The 13,815-nt window shown below is 40.9% G+C and overlaps 1 protein-coding gene across 1 annotated transcript in view; it reads left to right on the plus strand.

Annotated features, from left to right (window-relative positions):
• Positions 1-9,634, plus strand: part of LOC118328079 — a 65,998-nt gene extending 56,364 nt beyond the window's left edge. Inside the window, exons 3-5 of the mRNA XM_035661683.1 lie at positions 9,108-9,215; positions 9,430-9,457; positions 9,623-9,634. Of these exons, the coding sequence (XP_035517576.1) occupies positions 9,108-9,215; positions 9,430-9,457; positions 9,623-9,634 (148 nt within the window). The remainder of the gene's footprint in view (positions 1-9,107; positions 9,216-9,429; positions 9,458-9,622) is intronic.
• The last annotated feature ends 4,181 nt before the right edge of the window (positions 9,635-13,815 follow it).

Here is a 13,815-nt window from a genome sequence, read left to right on the forward strand (position 1 = left end):
TAACATCTGTAAACTCAAATTACATGTTTAAACAGTGTGTGGGTGCATGCGGCACACATGCGTGAAAAGGCCACCAGTCTGGCGTTTTCCAATGTGAGGAGGTTACCTATACCATTAAACTAACTCACACTTTTGGGGTGCCCGGATAGCTCACTGGTAGAGCTGGTGACCCATGTAATGTACCAAGGCTGAGTTCTTGCTGCAGCGGCTCAGGGTATGACTCTGACCTGTGGCCTATTGTTGTGTTGCTGTTGCATCCCTTCTCTCTTGGTCACTCAGCTTCAGCTGTCACTATCAATTAAAGGCAATAAAAGCCCCACAAAAGAAAGAAGAGAAACCAAAAACAAATTGACACTTTCAACATCCCTCACTACGGGGGAGACTAGAGACTACGGTATGTTCTTCGGTACATTTCGTTGATGACACCAGAAAGGACAAAATCCCACTGCATTGTAACTTTCCCAATCACGGTTTGTCTCCTCGCGTTATTGTGTGTGTGTGACAACACTGTATTTTTTTATTCCCGGGGGGTCTATCTTCCGTTCCACAACTGTCCCAGAATTTGTTTTTTAACGTCCCTGGTCTTTTTTTCCTAATCGCCCTCTATTTTATTGATTTGTTGATGTGATCACAATTACATTGAAAAAAAAGCGGATTTTGTGTATTTCACTGTTATAAATAATATAAAACTTCCTAGATTGTAAAAAATCCAGTATATGTAATCCATGAGATAATGACTTTACATGGAACCTTGTAGGTCTTCATTTGTTACGTTAGAGAGCGTATTGCATGCACTTGCAACGGGCCATGAAAGAAAAAGGTGCAGCTCTGCAAAAACAAAGAAGAATAAGTGTTTGAGGCTTTGCCACGTACTGTTTTGTTCAGCGTTCCCCTCCAGTATGTTAGCCTATCCTTCAGGAATTGTAGCGCCAGACGGGCCCACGTTCTTGATTATGCTTATGTGTTACAAGGCCTGTTTGTTTTTCCATTCCTTGATCTGCTCCTGGGGGATAAGGAGATATAGGCCATGAACGCGCTGTGAAGTGGTTGGTTCAGCCTATCAGCACAAAGCTTGCGGTGGTGGTGGTAGTGGTGGCGATGCGCAGTAAAGTGGCCCAGTTGAACACAAAGCCTTCCCTGTAATGCAGGTCCCAGCACTCGGCACTCAAAGGCACGATAAACTGCAATAATTAATCGTGAGGTTGCCTCTTTTTTTATAAGGCAGGCCTCATAACATGGTATGAGCTGGGCAGTGGGCACCATCAGTAATTAAATCTTTCTATTTACTACAGAGGCTCATAAATATCTCACTCTCTAGACTTCACTGATGTGATGCTGATGAGAGAAATGAGATGGAGGATGATAAAGGGAGGGGAACCACAGCAAAGCTGATTTCCAAAGGCCTCACACTGAAGCAGCAAAGGTTAATTGGATTCTGTCAACATGATATTGTCGGGCGATGTTTTAATTCTCTCAGATCTCCTCTTGTGCACGATTGCTTAATTTTCTTCTTCAGAGAAAATAACGGTTTGATGTTGTCATAATCAGTGCACGACAACTTTATGAACCTATCAGGACTTGACAGTGCTCTCTGAGAAAAGTGCAGGAGCAGGGGCTCGTTGTTCCTTAATATTTCCAGGAATAGTAGAATAAAATAAATTCATACACTCGTAAAACAAAAAAAACAGCTTAGGAATTCCAACATCAGACAATCATGTCCCTCTCTTTGTTGACTAATACCATGAGCAAGCATGCTTACAGAGTCTGGGACACGACGCAGCCTATCTGGCAAAAAGAGAAAGATTTGGATTTCCACATTATATAAAGCAAAACCGCTTAAACCTGCTTTTGGAGAAGCACAGTGCACGGCCGACTGTGTTACATAACTGACGGAAGTACACACTACTCATCCATCAGGGGGAAGAAAGGGGGGGGGGTTCGTCCCTGGGATTTGTGTCAACAGAAAAAAAGTTTGCACACTCAGTAGCTTCGTGCTGTGTGTTGTAGCGAGGCTCAGACCCTCCCTGTGTTTGTGTTTATCTCTTCCTCGTATGGAGGCTGCTCCTGCTTTGCGCTGACTGATGGATGGTACCGGAGCGGCCACGGTGGAGCAGCGCAGGCAGGACTATGTTTCCGGATGAACTGACCTTGGTGTACTGTGCTGATTAAGAGAGGCAGCGTAGGGTATTGACTCCTCACCAACACCATCACCCCTGAAATCTGACCCCCCTCCCTCAGGAAACCAAATGCAGATGATTGTTTTTTGTGCGCAGTCAGTGTGGCTGCACTGACACATGACCCTGAAAAGGAATAACTCACTGACACAACCTGTGCTCACCACTCCTGAGCCTGCACTGTGAGACAGGGCATGTCCTTTTCAACATGTGTCTACTGTCGCTGAAAGGTACAGATGGGTGACAGTTTAAAGGAAAAAACAACACAAACCTCCCCGTTTCTGGAACCTCCATTCTCCGATTGGTGTTTAATTTACATCATTTTCATTCTCATCAACCAACCATTCAATGACCCCCTTATGTCCTATATGAAAGCATCTGTATTGGTCATTTTTTTCTTTTTACTTTGTATAAGGCTAAGCATGTACAAACACAGCAACATTGTTCACAGAGGCATCACATTGTATTATAATGCAAAGTATCGATCTGTGACATTTAAGTAAATGTCCATTGTGCTATTCCATGCCGATAACTGAAAACAGCAACTCAGCAGCCACAAAGAAAAGCACATGATTTATACACGCTTAAACTGACAGAAAATCCAAAGATGTCACTGTCTGATTGATGGGTGGTCTCTGGGAAGAGCAGCACAGAGCAATGTGTGCTTAGCACAGAATGCCAGAAAAAGCTGTTTAATGTTTCAGAAAATAAAGCAAAATGAAGCCTGCTGAGGTTGCAGTTTGGTTAGGTTTAGGAAACAGAACTCCAGTTAGTTTATGTAGTTTTCAATAAGTTCTAGTTGAATACTTTTGAAGTACTTGTAACAGTACTTCTGCTTTACTTAACACTAAATGTAAGCTCATTGTTATTTTGAGAACATGTAATAACGAAGCAGTTGGCATTTCCTAAAACCCACAAACAGACACAGTGGTGTCCTTCTCTGTGTGTTGTTTTTCCAGCATAAGCACCCATTATTAAGCTCAATTAGTCCTTGAACACCACTTTTCCAGCCCCTCTGACAGTTTGCAAAGTTTTGGGAGCCAGAGTGTTTAGAGATTGGCATTATGTAAGCAGAGAACCTGCACTCAGTGAAACATGGAAGCTTAATATGGCAGGCAGTGGGAAATCTCCATCCCAGCACTTAACCTCCATGGATGAGAGATTATTACTGGCAGCTCTGGTTCGCAAGGGTGCACAACCCATTTGTCCTTGGGCACGTTTATCCATATGGCACGCTGCTGTTAGATTTACATTTTACACAGGGTATTCCATCCACAAGCTGCATCAGAATGCAGGTGAGTTCAAGGGTGTTACTTTACGCTTTAGAGGGCAGCAATTTGTTAGAAGTATCTGTCGAGATGATATACAAACATACTGATTATTCACAGCTTACACTTTGATGTTGAACACTGCTTATATAAGAGAGCGTTTAATATTGACACCATGATGCTACAATAAAATTTTAATTATTAAAACATATTACTGATTGAATGTGAAGGCTTGCTCATTGCCTCACTGTTAAAAATGATGATGCCAAAAGCACATGCAGTGTGCTCTTTCCTGTCTTGGTTGTGTTCCAGCGTCTGTCACTTGGTGTGTCTCTTGATGGCCCCTGATTAGCTGCACTGATGTAAAAGTGCTGTAATTGAATGCTGCCAATTTGGATGAGCAGTTAATTAAAGTTTAGCTGTTGTGGTTACCACTACCGCAAGTTCATTTCAGCAGATTCATGATTCATTTCATGCCACTCTGAAACCGCCTAAAAACTATACACATGAATGATTGTCAAAAGGAAAACTCAAGAAATTAATTCATGTCTATCTCATTCTTAGAATCCATAATAAACCAGAATGTAGGAAGGAAATGCTGTTAGAGTTTTATTTGGTGGAAAACAGCTTTTCCCTGGCTATAACCCACAGACATGTAAGAAGGCTAAACACAAGTGCCTCTTATCATTTACCTAAACACACAGCAGCAACAGCCCTATTTATGGCCCTCGTAGTCTATGTGAGTTGGGGCGTGCTGCATATTATGCGTAGACTGAAAATTTCACGTAAACCAGATGCTGATTGCCATACAAGGCTTACTTCCTGTTTCCACTATAGGTGGTAATATGACTATTAATATTGACATGTGTATGTATTCAGGGCAGGAGTCTTATCAGACATGTAGTTTGGTGGATATTGGACAATGTACACTGAAGTTATGACAACTTCCTGTTTAATGGAGAATATCCGAAACGTAACGCCAAGCTACAGACACGCTGTTCGACGAACAGTCACAAAGAAGACACATTTTAATGGTGATGGTCTTTAAATTGGCACACATAGAATAGAATTTTATTATATTATTAATAATAATAACCCGAGCAGGTTCAATATAATGTGATAATAATAAGGTAAAGGTAATTTTGATAAAAAGGATAAGTCTGGTGATCCTCCATATTTTTACTAAAGTCAGCAATCCAATGCTAAGACCTAAACCAACAGTGACAGTATCTCCTAACAAGTATTGTGTGTGTATCAAAGTCTGACATATCTTCTTCCTCTGTGCCAAAAACTATTAAAAACACATTAAGCCACACTGTTGCACTGGGTGACATGTTCCTTCATTACCATGACGAACACACACATTATAGTTTATTTTGACACAACCTCACACACCGTCCTGCTGCCCCGAATACTCAGTAGAGCACCAAATGAATATTGATCCATGGCAGAAAATAGTCTCCAACAAATGCACTATTTCCTTCTGTTTGAGTAACATTTGCTAAAAATTACAGTGCAGTACAGTACAGTTATTTTAGGAAACTGCAGAGCCTTTTTAATGAAACTATTTGTCTGGGATTTACTGTATATCTTTACAAGGAATGGACTTGAATAACCCAGACACAGTAGGAAAGTCAGAAAATACTGAGAGACAGACTAACAAATTGTTAGTTTTGGTCTTTTCATGGGATTTGTTGATTATAAGAAAAAAAAAATTGGATTATGTCTTATCCTTTTAAAATCTGAACGTACAGGTGATGTCAGTTAAAGAAAGTTGCTATTAACCATTTTACATAATATATGTTTCCAAAAATAAAAGTCTCAGTCAAGACCGAAACTGATACAAAGACTGTGTGTAGCTGAGGCAGGCTGAATGAAGTCTGGTTACTAAAAAAACACCCACCTGTCACTCAAAGTGGGAACGCCCGAAATTATGAATAACTACGAGCAATAACTTTAAGCCTTGATAATTTAAACGGGTGAGTTATATAAATACCCCGTACAGTTGTCATAAACAGGAAAATTAGCTAGAGAAACCAAAACCGTTTTTTTTTTCCAGGCTTAAACATGTTTATTTCTGCTGTAAAGTTTTGCATTTTAATATGGGGCCTTATGGAGACTGACTCAATTCTGGAGCCAGACTCTAGTGGCCATTTGAGGAACTGCAGTTGTTGTTACTGCCGCGTTGGCTTCATTTTCCACCTACAGAGGTTGCCCCTTGATTAATTCACAAGAGCTACATTTTGTTAATATTTTGGCTACATTCACATTGCAGTTAAATATGGGTGTAAGCACTTCTTACAGTGTTGATTGATTATGAAAAAGTGTGACAACGACATTTGAAAACCAGATATTATTAAAACCAGGCAGTCTAATCAGCAATGTTCACTCCAACCATCAAACCATCCGATTGCTAATCAGTGGAAAGTAGTCAAAAAATAAAATATAATGTTCATTTAAAAATGGTGCAGACAATTACTTTAAAGTTGAACACTAGGCAGAAGTTCTTTCATGGAAGAAAATTTCCACAATATATTCTGTTTTTAATCCAAAAAATATGGTGTGGTAGTCAAAAAAACATCTTCCTGCTTCTGGGCTGTACTGTCCTCATAAATCACAAAAAATTAAAATAGCTGGAGCCTCTTGTAGGGGTTGGCCGAAATGCCAGTGCTTGTTGGAAAGAGTGTCTGATCACACTAAACCCACAGTGTTCCTCTCCAAAGTCATCATCCCTTCTAGGCTGAACCATCGTTGTTTTTCCCCCCGTCTTGTTCTTTTCTCAGGCTAATCACAGTGATCTTTTTAGTGCTCGTTTTTATATCAGCCTTTACCAACTCTCTTGAAGTTAATGCTTCCCTGACTGCCCACCTTGAAGGTTTATGAGTTCATCAAGATCGACTTAAATGCTCCTTAATTCCCAGACGCCAAGCAGTAAAGTGCCAAACAGTTGGGAGTATCTGGGTTTCAGTTTTGCCTATAATGCTGCCACTTGCAAAGCTCTTCAGAGCAGAAAATGTTCGGTTTCTCTCTGTGATTGTTTTGGTGCTTGTTTGTCTTTGAGACACAGGCGCTGTTGTCGCTGCTATTAGAAAAGAACACGTTTGGAAAAAAAAAAAAAAAAAATCTATTTGAGCAGAATGACTTTGCAAGGACTTACTTTTTTCCAGGAAAGAACACAGAACATTTCACCGTGAAAACACCAGGCAAGGTAACTCATCCCTGGCAGTGTTTGCTGTGATGTGTTGTGAAGGTACAGTAGGACTGGCCTGCAGCAGACAGCAGGCCAAAGTCGTCCAGAGGCAGAAGTCTGCATCGGTCCTCACTGGGGGATGCTTCAATGACAAGTGGCTGCTTCTTCCATTACTCAGCCAGCCGCAGCAATTAAACACCAAGAGATATTTAGGTGTTTTATTTATGGCCAGAACTCCATTCACCCTGATGGCCATGTCCTGCTCTTCCCTCCCTTGTGCTTTATTTGTCCAGAAAAGGTTTACCTGGACTCTGCTCCCTGCATCTGTCCTAAACAAAATTGACAAAAAGTTGACTCTCCTCGCCAGAAAATGGCAGCAGGTGCATTTTGGGTGCATTTTCTTCTTTCTTGTACACTTGCGGTCTTGCAAGTAGTGACTGTATATTCTTAGAAGCAAAGTAGTGTAAAGTTGTTACATTGCCACAAAGCTCTTAGGGAGGAGGCTGGGGTAGATGGCTGGATGTTCAAAGTGCCTGACTAGAAGACAGCACAAACCGCAGTTCGTGACCTGTCTGGCACCGATGGTAAATGTTTGTTTCCTTTAACCATTACCACAGTCTTTCTCTAAACCTACCAAGTAATTTTAGTTGACTAAACTTAAGAAAACCTTAACCATAGATGTGGCAAGTCAGAAAACCCTAATATAAACCAGTACTGAGAAACATTGCCATCCTGCAAAAGATGCCAAAAGATTCAAACTTGAAAAATCTTTACATCACTTATTACAATTACAAAGTCTTCACTGTCATAGACATTTTTTTTTTTTTGTGGAGATGACCCAGTTTTACTCCCACGTCATCAAATATTCCCACCGGGTCAGTGGCCCTCTGCTTCAAAATATGATGCTGTAGGTATCCTTCTAGGGCCCTTTTTGGTTGCGCCCACCATCAAAGTCAGGTGATGTAGTATTAAGAGTGAGAAAGTCTAATTATGGAGGTGGATGGATGGCTCAAACAAATACAGGACTTTAACCCATGAGACTGCTGTTGGTGTCACGAGTGAAAACCAAATGCGAAGAATTTCTCTTAGGTTACATAATGTACGTAACATAACTGACGATCTTATCCTTAACCTACCAAGTAGTTTTTGTGCCTAAACCTAACCGAACTCACAACGTTAATCATGCTAGCTTTATTTTAAAAGTCTAACCGGATGATTATTGTTAACTTGACTAATGTTGCATACATCGCATATTTTTTCTTGCTAATTTGACCAGTGGAGCCCTGAATGTCCAGAAATTATGCTTGAAGCAATTTGGAGTATTTGACGAGTTGGGAGTGAGAATGTGTTGGCTGAGATGATTCGCAGTGGTCAGAGGCAGCTTGAATTACAGCTTAATTACTGCACCTGACTGTTTTATTGATTTAACACATTTCTCTTTGCATATTAGTGTAAATATTTACACTTTAGGGGTGTTCCTAGGTATTTCGTTACCGTTGGCATGGCAGGTTAGCTGCCTTCTCCTGCTTCCAGGTTTTATGCTAAGCTAGGCTAACCATGTGCTGATTCCAGCCCTGTACTTGTCACAGAAATGAAATGACCACGCTCCTCATCTCACTAATGGAGAGAACACATACATATAAAAAAATGATTCAGAATGAACTGATCATTGTGTGACAGGTGTGTAAAGCAAAATTAGATCATCACTTTGTTTCCACTTTACAGACCTCAATGATACTTTGATTAAAATGTCCACTGAAATATATATACTTTAGACAGCTTTTATCTGTTTGTGTGTGTGTTATGTGCCATACTGTCATTTATCTGCTAAAATATGACAACATGTATTGTTGGCAGTTCCTGTAATGGCACTTCAGAGATTTTAATGAGGAAGGTCATTATGCTAACAAGCTAGATAACACAAAGTAATTTTAATCTGCTTCCTCTTGTCTTGTGCTTTCTTCCTGTTCATATCTGTTCTCCACAGCCTCTGTTGTCGTCTTACATTACACTCAGCCTGGTACATTCTGATCATGTCTAATCTCCTGCCCCTCTCTCTCCTCCTCCTCCTCTTCCTCGTCTTCCCCCCCTCATCTTTCTCCTCCTCGTCCTCCTCCTCTCTGCTCCCTACCTGGCACTGAGCTCTGTGTGCTGATTCAGCCTGTTGTGATATTGCATATATGACAGTTCCCGGTCCTGATTTGAAGGCATTAAAATGCTGCGGGCAGTGGACAGAAGTAATCTCTCTTTCTGCTAAATGTAACCTTCAGCTCAGTGGGAGTTAGCATGCTGACGGACCCCCTCTCTGGCAACAGTGCGCCACCATTCATGCCGAAACATTATTTATTGCATTTATCCATGCATCACCTGCTGTCTGATTTTGAAATTTTGAAAATATGCTACTTTATTTTCTTGAACTTCATGAAATGTGCATTATGAACCGCCTCAATGTGCCTCTCTCTTTTTATGTTGCAGGCGACACGCCTCATTGCCCGTAGAAGTCTCAGAGATCCCTCTAAACCTTATTGCCCCTCCATGTAGAAGAAGTTACCCCTGTCGCAAATGGAAGTCTGCATCTTTTGGGTAAATTGAAGGGTTTTTATTGAAGTCACCTTTTCTTCATCAGACCACAACTCTCTTAGCCCATTTCCTGACAGTCTATCTCATTACAACTGTCCTGGTGCCAGTTTACAATATCACTCTGTTTATCAGCCTGAGAAAACATCTAATTTCTGACCTTGCCATTCCCCATGCAGTGTTTTCTTTGTTTGTCAGTCTTTTCCTTTTCCTTGTGAAGACTTCCACCACCCACTGTGCACAAGCTGGTGGGTGGCCTCCTCAGCCTCCAAATCTACTCAGATAGAAAATGAACAACACCCACCGCAACCACAGATGTGAAGTAGAAGCGCAGTAGGGGAACGGACTACTTTCTGAGATAGAGCTGGCGGAACACACCCCTGTGATGTGCATTTCTTCCCTCTGTCTTTCAGGATTACAAGTAGTGAAAGAGTTGATATCTTAGAAAATGAGCGACATGCCTTGCTGCACTTTATAAACACTCCCCCATGCTGCTACAACTTTTTAGATTACTGCGAGCAGCGCATTTGCATAAAGCATCTTGCGGCACATACAGTACAGCAGTGCCCTGCCCGGCTGTCCATGCAGTCCTCCTCTCTATAGATGCTTTTCCTTGGTGTTCATTACAGCTGCTCAGCGAGGCCCTGAGAGCTCCTCAGCAAATGAGGAGAGATGGGGAGAGATGAAAACCCTGAGAGCATTCAGCAGTGGGACATAGGCTTCAAAAGCTTCATGGCAATTTCAAAGGGTTTTTATTTTTGACGCCACGCTCGCTATATCTATGGAGTATCCAGCGCTGAGCTTGAGAGCAATTCTTAAACGCAGGTTTACGGGTTGGAAAAGAGATACAAAAATGTCACCCTACAGGCTTTTGCCTGGGGAGGAAGGAGATAGTGAAAGCCCTAATGAGTCTTGTTTGTTCACCATGTTTATTGATTCTAATTAGCCGTGGAGATGAAGAGAGTACGAAGAATGTGTGCTAACAGTGTGATTACAGTTAGGTCTTGAGCTGTCCCACTCTATTAAGAAGTATTTACCAAAGAACATGAAGAACAAGTGCACATCAATTACAGTTGCCCAGAGAGTTGTGTTCTGAATGACAACCGGGTCAAGCTGGAACTTAGAATAGGAGGTAGGTGTGTAGATTGGATAACGAATGCAATTATGTTAAACCCCTGAGAGGCACGGAGGAAGTGACACATAGCTTCAGGTAAAATCACACTGCGAAGCAATATGCAGCTGTACAGTGAAGCAGCTTTAGAGACAGATCATTGGGCTTTTATATTTGGCAGATACAAGATTAAAGGTGTCAGCGGCAGGAAAAGGTAACAGCGAGAGATAAGAATACTCTTCTTTTGGATTTTTGTGCTCTTATATGTGCAGATTCATGGTGATGGTGCTCTTTCCTCAACATTATTACATTGCTTAGTTCCATTTTGATGATTGAAACTAGGAGATCAGGCAGAGCATTGATTACATTTTTTCTGAGCACTTCAGTAGAAAGTACAAAATTAACATTAAAGCTGCATTAATTGATCTCGTTAGCCGTTTGGCCAGTCCGAAAAGCTGTAAACTCAACAATAACATATTATCTCACAAACTAGCTAGTTACATTAGCTTTCATTTAGAGCTGGTGTTTCTGGCTACCTACAGTAATTAAGCCTTTTTGTTTAGTTTTGGTCTTCAACATCTCGCTTCTAGCTCCACCAGCTAGATGCTAACTTTATCTGTCTGCTTGACAGTCACCGTACTGTGGGGATTTTACCCTGAAAAATGCAGCTAGAAACAAAGTTGATAAGAGTTGTAATACTAAACCAAAACAGTAAAGCTGTGGGCCGTAAAATCAAAACAATAAGCTAAAAGACACCAATATGCTTCATAGACCACAAGGGAACTGCAGAGTTTGGTTATACAGTATTCTTATCTTTCACATCACAGCTAGTCATTATTTCAGTTGGTAATATAAAAATATTAATTTGTGTGGCTTTTAAAAAGGCTAGCTTGTGCATTTATGTATTTATGTATGCCTTATAAGGCAAGAAGTTGAACAAACATTTTAGAAACTTGCCAAGCTTTTTCTTTTTAAAGCAAGTTAACAAGTTCTCCAAATGACATACTAAGTCATCCAAATTGATTTGCAAGTGAAAAGTTGGAGATAAATGTAAAACCTGAGAGCAGTATTTACTTACAGTGCCTGTCAAAGCTCCTGCCTGTAAGCAATTACAATGATGTAGCTTTATTTGAGCAGTATCTTCCATTTACCCTGTAAGATGTGCACAAAACAGGACAAATTAGTTTGTACACAGGGAAACTTAATTCTGTGGAGAATCGTTCCAGTCTTCTATCCAGTAATTGGACATCCATGAAATCTGTACAACCAAGTGTAAAACAATTTACTGGACTTAAACTAAACTGAAATGTGCCTTTCCTGATTGAGCAGGGTCAATAGCAGAGTTAATCACTACTAGAACTGCTAAGATACGTTGCAAGAAACAAAACAGTAAAGTCAATGATGAAAAGGAAAAAAATAACCTGGGAATGTCCTATGAATATAATATATGATACACCAATCAGCCATAACATTCTGAGCACTGACAGGTGAAGTGTAAAACACTGATTATCTGGTTATCGTGGCACCGGAGACAGGGTCATGGGCGGCCAAGGCTCACTGATGGCACGTGGGGAACCCGAAGGCTGGCCCCCGTGTCGGTTCCGATCCAACACGACCAAGCTACTGAAGCTCAAAACTGCTGAAACCAGTTTAATGGCTTGGTTCTAAATAGAAAGGTGTCAGAACAACATCAGTGCATGCACAGTCCTGTGTTGTATGGGGCTGCAGAACATTAGATGGTCAAGCACTAACTTTAAACCTCAGCTTTTAAGAAAAATTTAAACATCAGTAATTATATGTCAAGCGGCTCTAAACTAGTTTAACTCCCAATAGTGGCTGTGTAGCTTAGCTATTTTCAAAATTAAAACTTAATCTGATTCAAGAAATAATTAAGCCGTGGGCTGGTTTGACAGCACGGAGCAGAGAAAGGGTGTGACTGCAGCCAACCTGTACCGTAAGAGGCCAGCAGCACTGGAGAGCTGCTCAGTCGGCCAGAAGCTGGTCTGGTGCTGGTCCCCTTCCCATCCTGCTCCATTTTGTTAATCCCTTACTGCAGGAGGGGCAGTTAAACAGAGCCGGAAAAAACAACCTTCCACATCACTGGTAATATGTTCCCAAGCTCCTGAACAGCTACCTGGTGTGGTGTTGTCAATTGTTTCCAAGGTCCACAATGAACAGCTATAAATATAGTTTGGTCATATACTGTAGTTTACAATAACTTTGTCTGAGCATCCATCTTTATAGGAATTATATATATATATTTTTTTTTTTCATTAGTATCTTTGAAGTTGTACAAGCTTTATTTTCTGTAAGCGAGTGTAAAGCATTGGAACCATTATATTCTGCATGGGTATGTTAACGTGCTGTTTCGACTCAGGTGTGCACAATGTTTGCCAACGCAGCCCCTCAGAGAAACCATCCTCTGTCTCAGCATATTGCCAGGCTTAAAAAACAGTCATTTTGAGTTTGGAAAAAACCCTTGGAGCTCCACAGAATTTTCAGCCACATATGGGAAGACAATATGTTCATTTTTCATTGTGGTCTGCTTTTTCCTTTGATCTGGTGTTCTTTTTCTTTTTTTAATGAAAGCTCAGCGAGGGTAACTGCAGGCTTTCAAAGCCTTCCAACGTCTGATGTTAGTGTTTTTGTATTTGTCGATATGGTCTTTGCCCAGTGGTGTCCAGATTATACTTCCAGTTTGCATGGGGTGGATGGTGTGAAGAAGAAAGCTGCTAGTGATCTGTGTAAATGGCTTTTCTGTAAACCCCGTCTCCACAGTCCAGAAAAGACAGTTTGTTGTTGAAACTGATAACTCCCTCTCTAGGGTTTCATCCATGTGCACCCTGTCAACAATGGTGGACACTAGTGAACCTGTGGTGCTGTCATGTTTCTCCTTTTACTTGAAATATCTTGGCTTCAAGCGCAGATTCCACAAAGAGCACACCTGGTCTGGGTTAAATTTCAGTCTGTTCTTTCCTGATGAGCTCTCTTACTGTCTGCACTGCTGATGTCTCTGGCAAATATTCTGTCATCAGCTTCCATTTTTTTTTTTTTTTAAACTCCCCAAACTTTTGTATTTGATGTATAGTGTTACTACACAGAGTTAGGGTAGTGGGGTGAGCTGTGAGGAATGTCACAAACAAGGGTAACAACTAGGGATGTTAGATATTCACAAAAAAATTTAATATCGGGAATTATCGGAATTAACCAGAGCTAGCTCTTAGCTAGTGATTAGCGCTTAGCTAGCAATTAGCGTTAGCGCTCTTTTCAGGTATTAATACAATGGAAAGGTGGAGGTTGTTCTCTTATTTTTGCAGCAGTGTTTGCATTTGGAAAGCCATGTTGCATTATGGTATGCATCAGTGGGGGCATCACAATAAATGATACATAATGGTGTTATTCACAATAGGAGAATTATGTTATGTTGTTACCCTAACAGTGTTTGTGTAAAAAGCCTTGCATATATCGGTATTCGGGTGATATCCGGTATCGGAA

Source organism: Morone saxatilis, unplaced genomic scaffold (genome assembly GCF_004916995.1).
Source record: "Morone saxatilis isolate NCDOM2014 unplaced genomic scaffold, NCSU_SB_2.0 Contig18, whole genome shotgun sequence".
NCBI lineage: Eukaryota > Metazoa > Chordata > Actinopteri > Moronidae > Morone > Morone saxatilis.